Below are 9263 nucleotides of genomic sequence, written 5' to 3'. Positions count from 1 at the left end.
GGGTTTAATGAGGGTTCTGAGGATTTAATGAGGGTTCTGCGGATTTAATGAGGGTTCTGAGGGTTTAATTGGTGTTCTGAGGGTTTAATGGGGGTGCTGATGGTTTAATGAGGGTTCTGAGTGTTTAATGGGGGTGCTAATGGTTTAATGAGGGTTCTGAGGATTTAATGAGGGTTCTGAGGGTTTAATGGGTGTTCTGAGGGTTTAATGAGGGGTTCTGAGTGTTTAATGAGGGTTCTGAGGGTTTAATGGGGTGCTGATGGTTTAATGAGGGTTCTGAGGATTTAATGAGGGTTCTGAGGGTTTAATGGGGTGCTGATGGTTTAATGAGGGTTCTGAGGATTTAATGAGGGTTCTGAGGGTTTAATGGGGTGCTGATGGTTTAATGAGGGTTCTGAGGATTTAATGAGGGTTCTGAGGGTTTAATGAGGGTTCTGAGGATTTAATGAGGGTTCTGAGGGTTTAATGGGGGTGCTGATGGTTTAATGAGGGTTCTGAGGGTTTAATGGGGTGCTGATGGTTTAATGAGGGTTCTGAGGGTTTAATGGGGGTGCTGATGGTTTAATGAGGGTTCTGAGGATTTAATGAGGGTTCTGAGGATTTAATGAGGGTTCTGAGGGTTTAATGAGGGTTCTGAGGATTTAATGAGGGTTCTGAGGGTTTAATGGGGGTGCTGATGGTTTAATGAGGGTTCTGAGGATTTAATGGGTGTTCTGAGTGTTTAATGAGGGTTCTGAGGGTTTAATGAGGGTTCTGAGGATTTAATGAGGGTTCTGAGGGTTTAATGAGGGTTCTGAGGATTTAATGAGGGTTCTGAGGGTTTAATGGGGGTGCTGATGGTTTAATGAGGGTTCTGAGGATTTAATGGGTGTTCTGAGTGTTTAATGAGGGTTCTGAGGATTTAATGAGGGTTCTGAGGGTTTAATGAGGGTTCTGAGGATTTAATGAGGGTTCTGAGGGTTTAATGGGGGTGTTGATGGTTTAATGAGGGTTCTGATGGTTTAATGAGGGTTCAGAGGATTTAATGAGGGTTCTGAGGGGTTAATGGGTGTTCTGAGGGTTTAATGAGGGTTCTGAGGATTTAATGAGGGTTCTGAGGGTTTAATGGGGGTGTTGATGGTTTAATGAGGGTTCTGATGGTTTAATGAGGGTTCTGAGGGTTTAATGAGGGTTCTGAGGGGTTAATGGGTGTTCTGAGGGTTTAATGAGGGTTCTGAGGATTTAATAAGGGTTCTGAGGTTGAAATATTTCATTATAATACATGCAGCTCTGTTCACTTCTGTCCACTGCATATTTAAAGGGATTTATAAAGTCGTGCTTCCTCACAGCTGCAATTCTAAACATTGCCATGTATTTTCTTGTTCTTTGATTCACAGCAGTTTGGTGTTTAAACAGTGAAGTGATAATAATTTTTCAGAATTATACGAGGAATGGTGATGAAGCTTTTTGGGTTTTGGCTGTAGGGGGAAATTCGGCACTGTAATTAACCGAGACGTGCCGTTTGTTGAAGCTAATTGTGTTGGATTTACGAAAATGAAAAAGGAGGAGATGAAGCTACCAGGCAAATATAATGCAATTAACATTCCTGTGTGGGAAAAAAACCATTCCTGTGGGAAATCTCCACCATGTGAGAGGAATATTTCTCTTTCAAACCATGCAGTAAATGAGCATCTGGCCTGTACGCTTCCTGTAGTGCGCACTACTTAGCAGACTTCTGTCCCACCACATCCCGGTTTATTACCGTTTAATCTGTGCTTAGTCTTTAAAAATAAATATGCATAATTTTTATAAGTAGGTTTCGATCACTGTATATGTTATATCATTATATTTGACATTTTAATCAGTAATCCTTCATCACTCATATCAGCTCTGATAAATGTTTTATCTTGAATTAAACAGCTCAGGAATTTATTCACAGAACTGCTGAGTAAGACGTCTCTAATGTTCAGACATTTCCAGAGTAATGAATAATGAGTAGCTGAAATATATAATGTGTAAATATATAAACCCCTAAATCATGTTTCTGCTCCATTTTTGTTTTTTTGTTGTGATTTGTTTGTTATACTGTGTTTTATGTGAATGTTTGCTTCTCGCTGTGAACATTGTTGGATTATTATTTTTTTTTTTAATTATAAATAATTTATTGTTAATTTAACTTTATCACCTCGTACCAGATTGTATTATATTCCTTTATATATCAATAGAAATCAGTGTTAATCAGTGTGTGTGTGTGCGCGTGTGTGCGTGTGAGAGAGAGAGACACAGATAAATATATAATGTGAAATATGTCTAATACTTTTCTATTTCGAGGTCAGTGTTAGTATTGTTATTGTTGTTGTTGCTATTGTTAATATTAGTTGTAGTAGTATTAACATTAAAGCTGATGATATGACACAAAGCATAATTAACCCACGTCCCACATCATAACACTCGTATTAGTATAATATTGTCACACGAAGCAAATAAAATGTGAAAAAAAAAATCTCTTAAAAAAGTAGTTATTTGATAGTTTATTTTGAAGCAGCAAGTAATGGAGAGAATCTCACTGTAAAGTAGAGCAGAGAACTAAACCTGAAAAAAAAACAGGGCTTCAGAAGTGATTTGAAGTGACTGTGACGCCCCCATGTGGACAGTTTGGGAAAGACATTCATTTTAACAACGTGTAGGCTTTATAAACTAAATGAGCTTACTGGTTAACACACATTACAGGTATGCATCAATATCAGGTTTTGTATTATTACTCGACTGTTTACAATCAGAAGCTCGAGCGTGTTACGTTTATTCGAAGAAATTGGAATAAACTAGAATTAAAAGCCTAAACTGTGTGGTGGGTGTGAGTGTGAGCTTGTGTGTTGGAGTTTATGACTCATATATATTACAAGAACAATTACACATAAGGGGTGAAAAGGTGATAAATGACAGCTGACCCATAGAACCCCAATAACACCTCTATCTATCATCTCAGGGAAGAAGTACTGTTCATAAGAGAAACTGTCCTTCTTTCTTCAACAACATTTTTCATCCCAGCTCATCCAGGAAACATGTTACAGCTGAGGATTACAGGGATAATACCCGACAGCTTTATTACAGCAGGATTCATCAGGATGTGTGCTATTCTTTCTGTAAAACTAGAGGTGAAGACACTAATAAAGTCAAAATGTGACAGCTGATAAAAAGAAAATGGCAAAGTTTTAGGGAAGAAAAGCACAGCCACTGTCTCGGGCTGAAATTAAGCTGGAAAATCCGCATCCCCAAAGAATTGGTTTAAAACAAAAATGAATTATTAGCAATAAAAGAAAAATATAGATTACATTTAGAGTAACAGTACAGGTGTGTAGCTAGCCTATCATTTAAACACTGAGAGCACTAATCATAATAATGCTCATTTTCCTTAAAGTGAACCTATTATGGTTTTTCAAATATTACCTTTCATGTAGTGTGTCATAGAGCTGTTTGTGAATGTAAAAAGTCTTCAAAGTTTCAAAAATTAAACGCACAACAAACGGAATTATTGACTCCTAAAAGAAGGAATCGATTCTGAACAGCTGAAACGAGTTGTTAGTGATTCCACTTCCTGTACAAATCTACGTAGGTTCATAACAAAACCCCGCCTCTGGTCTTCATCGCTGCTCTGATAGAAGGAGCTGAAACTCGTTATGGTAGTGGGCGTTTCCTTTCTGAAACAATCTGGGACTGGGACATCTGACCAATCAGAGCAGAGTATGCTCTCTGAAAGGCGGAGTTTAGAAGGAATCCTTTAGAATGGATCATTTAACGTGTCGTTTGTGACACTGGGCGAAAAGAAGGTTACATGCTGCAATTTAAATTATGAAGGCGATAAAGTGGTTTTTTTTTACCTCGGATGCGTGTAAATCTATTGTATGAGAGCGTTAAAACAAAATTAGTCACGTTTCGAACCCATAGTATGTGCACTTTAAATAATAGTGTCAGTGATTAACATTCTGTTTTTTATTAACATAAAACTTAAACGTTCACTACATGAGTTATTGCTTCACTGCTTTTCATTTCTACTTCTGTAAACATCACTGAGGTCCTGACTGATTTCAGCATGAATGATAAGTTTTAAAAACATGTTCTTAAAAACATGATCTTACGTCCAATCTAAAAAAAAAATACTGGGTAATAGTGTTAAGGTCTAATAGATTCCACTCAACCTCTGTATATAAACTGTATACCTATGCTAAATAAAAGGTCAAACAATTGTTAAACACTTTCCTTAAGTTTTAATAATTGATAAAAACAAGAACAATTTTTTAAAGAAATTGTCTAGGACACTTTTGTCTAGAATGAGTAAGAAATAAACTATAAGTTTGTTTTGTTTCGTTGTTTACAGTGTTTATCCCATGTGTAAGAATAATGCTTAATATTTTTGCTCGCAACTAGTTATTTTAAAAGGACACAAAGGCTTGATTATCATTACAGCTCGAGAATATAGCTTCAGATTCATTACACTTATAACCGTTATTTCTATTTATTCACAGTTTATTGCATTTATTATTGCATTGCTAGCCGTTAGCTTAGTTTACTGACAGGAACTCGACGATGACGTCACTGCAACGTTTTTCTTTTAACTGTACCGCCTGCTCGCGCTGATAAGATGCACGCGATCCTAGTGTTCAATCTAGAAAGTTCTGAGTAGTATAGAAGTACACAAAACAGAAGTGGGCCAATCGGATTACAGGACAGCTCTCGGGTTTAGCCAATCACGAAGAGAAGAGGGCGGAGCGTATGGCGACCCCTTTCCCTGCCAGATAACAGCGATTCCGGCTTTATTTGGAGTAGTTGGGGTTAGCATTAGCTTTAGCTTTAGCATTAGCATTAGCGCTGGAATCTTTCAGAAACTAGCGCTTTGACATGGACAGGGTCAAAGCCGGAGTTTATCCAGTTTAACTCGGATTAACGCGCGCCTGTGTCTCGTCACACAACTAAATCAGTTTACTACAACAACAACAACAATAATAATAATAATAATAATAATTTAGTGACAGAATTAGAGAGTTGTGCGGTTATGTAAACCGCCAGCTAGCTAGCCCTAGCCAAACTAAAGTGAGTAATTCGCGGTTCTGTAAACTGTTAGCATTGTTATTAGTTTATTTGTTATCAGAACTGTACACGGGTGAAGTATGGATTTCAGCGTCAGGAGACTGGCCGCGGATGCTGGAACTTTTCTCAGCCGTGCAGTGCAGGTAGAGTTTCATATAAAACTTCATTTTGTTCGAATTTAATAAGAAGTTCGTTCTGTTTCCGCGTTTTAAACTGTGATGGTGTCATTCTCCCGAGTGTGAGGAGCACACCACACACACTTCTGTTACTGAGGCATTACAATTACAATACAGGACTGTGTGTGTGTGTGTGTGTGTGTGTGAGTGAGTGAGTGAGTGAGTGAGAGAGAGAGAGAGAGAGAGTAAGTGAGTGAGTGAGTGAGTGTGTGTGTGTGTGTGTAATGATGTTTAACATGTATAGTATGTATAGCAGAGAGACAGAGTGTGTGTGTGAGAGTGTGTGTGTAATGATGTTTAACATGTGTAGTGTTTATAGTGTTTACAGTGTGTAGTGTTGTATAGTAGAGAGAGATTGTGTGTGTGAGTGTGTGTAATGATGTTTAATGTGTATAGTGTGTATAGTAGAGAGAGATTGTGTGTGTGAGAGTGTGTAATGATGTTTAATGTGTGTAGTGTTTATAGTGTTTACAGTGTGTAGTGTTGTATAGTGTGTATAGTAGAGAGAGAGCGAGCAGGATGAGAATGTCACAGGACAAAACATTGTAAAAATATAATATTTTGGTTTGGAGTTTAAGGGCGAGTGATTATTTATAACGTTACAGGTATGTTAGAATATTTATAATATTACAGATATATCAGATTATTTATAATGTTACAGATATATCAGATTATTTATAATGTTACAGATATATCAGATTATTTATAAAGTTACAGATATATTAGATTATTTATAACAGTATGATAATTAAACACATTCAGCGGTTAAAGTGAGATTAAAGATAAATAATGTTGTAAATCTCTTTATTTAATTTCATCTACACTAAAGCAGTCTCACACTGAATTTCCCTTTTTATCCAATTAAAATGAGTCCGTGTCGTATTAATGACCTCACGAGGTTCCACAGTCATGTGATTTAAATAAAATGTAAATATGAATAAATAGTTTAGAATAATATAATTTAATTATTTACATTGGTGATTGGTTCACCTCTTCCTCGTGTTAATTTTATTCTTTTTTTTATGTTCCAGTTCACAGAGGAGAAACTTGGCCAGGCGGAGAGAACCGAGTTAGACGCTCACCTGGAGAACCTGCTGGCCAAATCCGAGTCGACCAAACACTGGACCGAGAAGATCATGAAGCAGACGGAGGTTATACTGCAGCCCAATCCCAGTAAGAGCTTCAATCAGAACTATTATTAATATACTGAATTATTAGCTGTAAACTGTGATCATGTTCATCCTGATAGTGTCAGCAATCTTCTTAATAAAATACTCACTGATTTTATTCCTATTTTCGAATTGAAATGATGTTTTGTTTAAAAAAATATTATGGCCACCATTTACTGTAAAAAAAAAAAACAACAACAACAACAACAAACCTTTACATTTGAGAGAAACACTGCAAACAAAAAGAAAAGGAGAATATTAAGATTTTTTATCGATCCTTTTGATGTTTTATTTGTAAATGAACCTTTTGGAACGTTATTTCTTACAGAGGTGTTGTAACGTATGGAAACCCCTGACTATTCTGTTGTTAAAGTAAATTCCTGTCTTTAGTCTTTCGACATTCCCGTGTCTCCTGCACTTATTCACATCACCTTTACTGCTTCACTTTTCCTCATGATAGAATAATTACTCTTAATACCGTGCCGTTTTCTTCTAAATGAAACCACAGCGAGCGCAGGAAGACTGGAAGGTTCATAAAAGCATTAAGTGTAGTTTTGGACATGAGGATGGAGCGGTAATGCGGTAAACGAGCGGCGCGAGGGGACCGTGTGATCATGCACGCTGTAAACTAATTGAATTTGTGTGACTTGAACAGACGTGAGGATGGAGGAGTTTCTGTACGAGAAGCTGGACAGGAAAATCCCAACACGAATCAACAACCACGAGCTGCTGGGGGAGTGCATGATCGACGCCGGGCACGAGTTCGGACCTGGGACGGCATACGGTGAAAAACATTCACACCAACTGTGAAAAACACGTCCGTCAGGTCACGTCTGGTAGAGTAAACACGTGGAGATGCGACAGTTAGCGTGTTACACGTCATTAAATACGGGTGTGTTTAAAAGAAAAGTGAAATGAAGAAAGTTGTGTGTGTGTGCGCGTGCAAGCACGCACTTTGACCTAATGGTTAGGTTTAATTAAAGTAAGTAGAGTAGAAAGTCCATCAGAGAGATAATAACTACAGAGTCCATAATATTAAAGTTGCATTTTTGTTTTTTGTCTTATTAACAAGGAGAGAGAGAATGGAGAGAGAGAATAGCGAGAGGGAATAGCAATAGAGAGAGCGAATAAGGAGAGAGAAGAGAGAGGGAATAGAGAGAGGGATGGTGAGGGAGCGAGTGTTTATAGCTGCTATAACGTAAGTGAGAAACTAACTCGTCTCAACAGCATTAAATGTACCTGTTAAGGGATAAGAAGTATGATGTGTGGTGTAATAAATAAGTGTAATTGTTGCCAAGTTGCCGTGGTTACAGAGGAATAAAGCACTACAGATGATTTGATGATGTTGACCACACCGCTGCAGTTGTGTTTTTGTTTTGAATTGAGCGGTGTAGATGAAAGTCACAGTTAAATGATCAGACGTTTGTAAACAGATGTCTGATGGTGTGTGATTAATCGTGTTCCCTCCTTGTTCCAGGAAACGCCCTGATTAAATGCGGTGAGGTGGAGAAGCAGCTCGGCGGCTCGGAGCGAGAGTTCATCCAGAGCTCGGCCATTAACTTTCTCACTCCGTTCAGGAACTTTATCGATGGAGATTATAAGACCATCTCGGTGAGCGTCGGTGTGAAAAGTGTGTATATTAAACACGTACATGGAATCAGGCCTTTTCAGTCGTGTGAGAGTCCGTGTGAGAGTCCTGTGAGAGCGCACATGTTTAGCACGTAGCGTAAAAGTGAAACGTTCCTAAACCCTGCTTCAGTACTTTAGTTTTTATTCATTCCTGCACCACAGGATATGTTCGGATATATTTTATGCGTCTACCTTTAATTTTATTTTGGACTTCACGTTTATGAGTAACAATCCAATTACTGTCCAATTATCGCATTTTTTTTATTTTAATTTTGTATGAAAGGGCATTTTTTTAACTTTATGCTGTTCCTCATTAAATAAGATTTATGTAATATATTAATGCATATTTATTTATTATTTCTAATTTTGTGTACATGATGCTTATATTTATTATATAATATATATTTATTTCTATACATTTATTATGATTTTTTTTACTTGTGTATTTATATTACATTTACTTTATTATTTTGTATAGAATTATGTAGCTTTAGAATTTCTATAGCATTTTTATTTTCTTTAATTTTTGCTTTTTTGTTATTATTTTGATTTATTTGCATTTTCCCTGCATTTTAATGTTTTTTAACACATTTTTTTTATTCGTTATTAATATGAATAATGAATATCATTATGAACGAGATATAAAGAACTCTTGGACACAGCTGATTGCGTTGTGATTAATTACACACACTGGTCTGGAGTGTGTTTGTTCATCGTGTGTGTGTGTGTGTGGTGATCTGTACAGAAGGAGCGTAAGCTGCTGCAGGTGAAACGCCTCGACCTGGACGCGGCTAAAACACGCCTAAAGAAAGCGCGAGTAGCGGACGCTCGCTCTGCGGTGAGTAACTCCACCTTCTCTCTCTCTCTCACACACACACACACACACACACACACACACACACCTGTTAATACTGGTCTGTCTGTTTCTCTAACTGTATGTCTGTGTCCGTTAATTTATTCCTTTTCCTGTCTCTGTTGTTATAAACTACACACGCAGTGCCTTCTGTCAGATTTGTATATATTTGATTGTGTTAGAGTTAATGAGCTGATATTTGATTAATCATTAGGATGTCTTTAATGTGGTGTAACCGAGTGTAATTAACTAAACTCTGCTCCTGTCAGCGGTGTGTGGGTTAGGGTTAGAAATGAAACGCTTCTCCTTACTGACGTGACGCACCTGGATGCTATCGTTAAAGCGTGAGCTACTCGTACACACACGTTTGAG

General features: G+C 37.5%; 1 protein-coding gene across 2 annotated transcripts in view; it reads left to right on the top strand.

Annotated features, from left to right (window-relative positions):
• The first annotated feature begins 4451 nt into the window (after positions 1 to 4451).
• The window catches only part of sh3glb1b (SH3-domain GRB2-like endophilin B1b), a 9342-nt gene continuing 4530 nt past the window's right edge, over positions 4452 to 9263 (top strand). Inside the window, exons 1-5 of one of the 2 annotated variants that reach the window (XM_053651115.1) lie at positions 4452 to 5207; positions 6272 to 6413; positions 7065 to 7193; positions 7887 to 8020; positions 8784 to 8876. In XM_053651115.1, coding sequence (XP_053507090.1) covers positions 5145 to 5207; positions 6272 to 6413; positions 7065 to 7193; positions 7887 to 8020; positions 8784 to 8876 — 561 coding nt within the window. In that variant the 5' untranslated portion in view covers positions 4452 to 5144. The remainder of the gene's footprint in view (positions 5208 to 6271; positions 6414 to 7064; positions 7194 to 7886; positions 8021 to 8783; positions 8877 to 9263) is intronic. The other variant, XM_053651114.1, reaches the window with a different exon arrangement.

This window comes from Ictalurus furcatus, chromosome 20 (genome assembly GCF_023375685.1).
Source record: "Ictalurus furcatus strain D&B chromosome 20, Billie_1.0, whole genome shotgun sequence".
NCBI classification, from domain to species: domain Eukaryota; kingdom Metazoa; phylum Chordata; class Actinopteri; order Siluriformes; family Ictaluridae; genus Ictalurus; species Ictalurus furcatus.
Note: the sequence above shows the minus strand (reverse complement) of the source record. Positions and strands in the feature narration are given on the sequence as shown.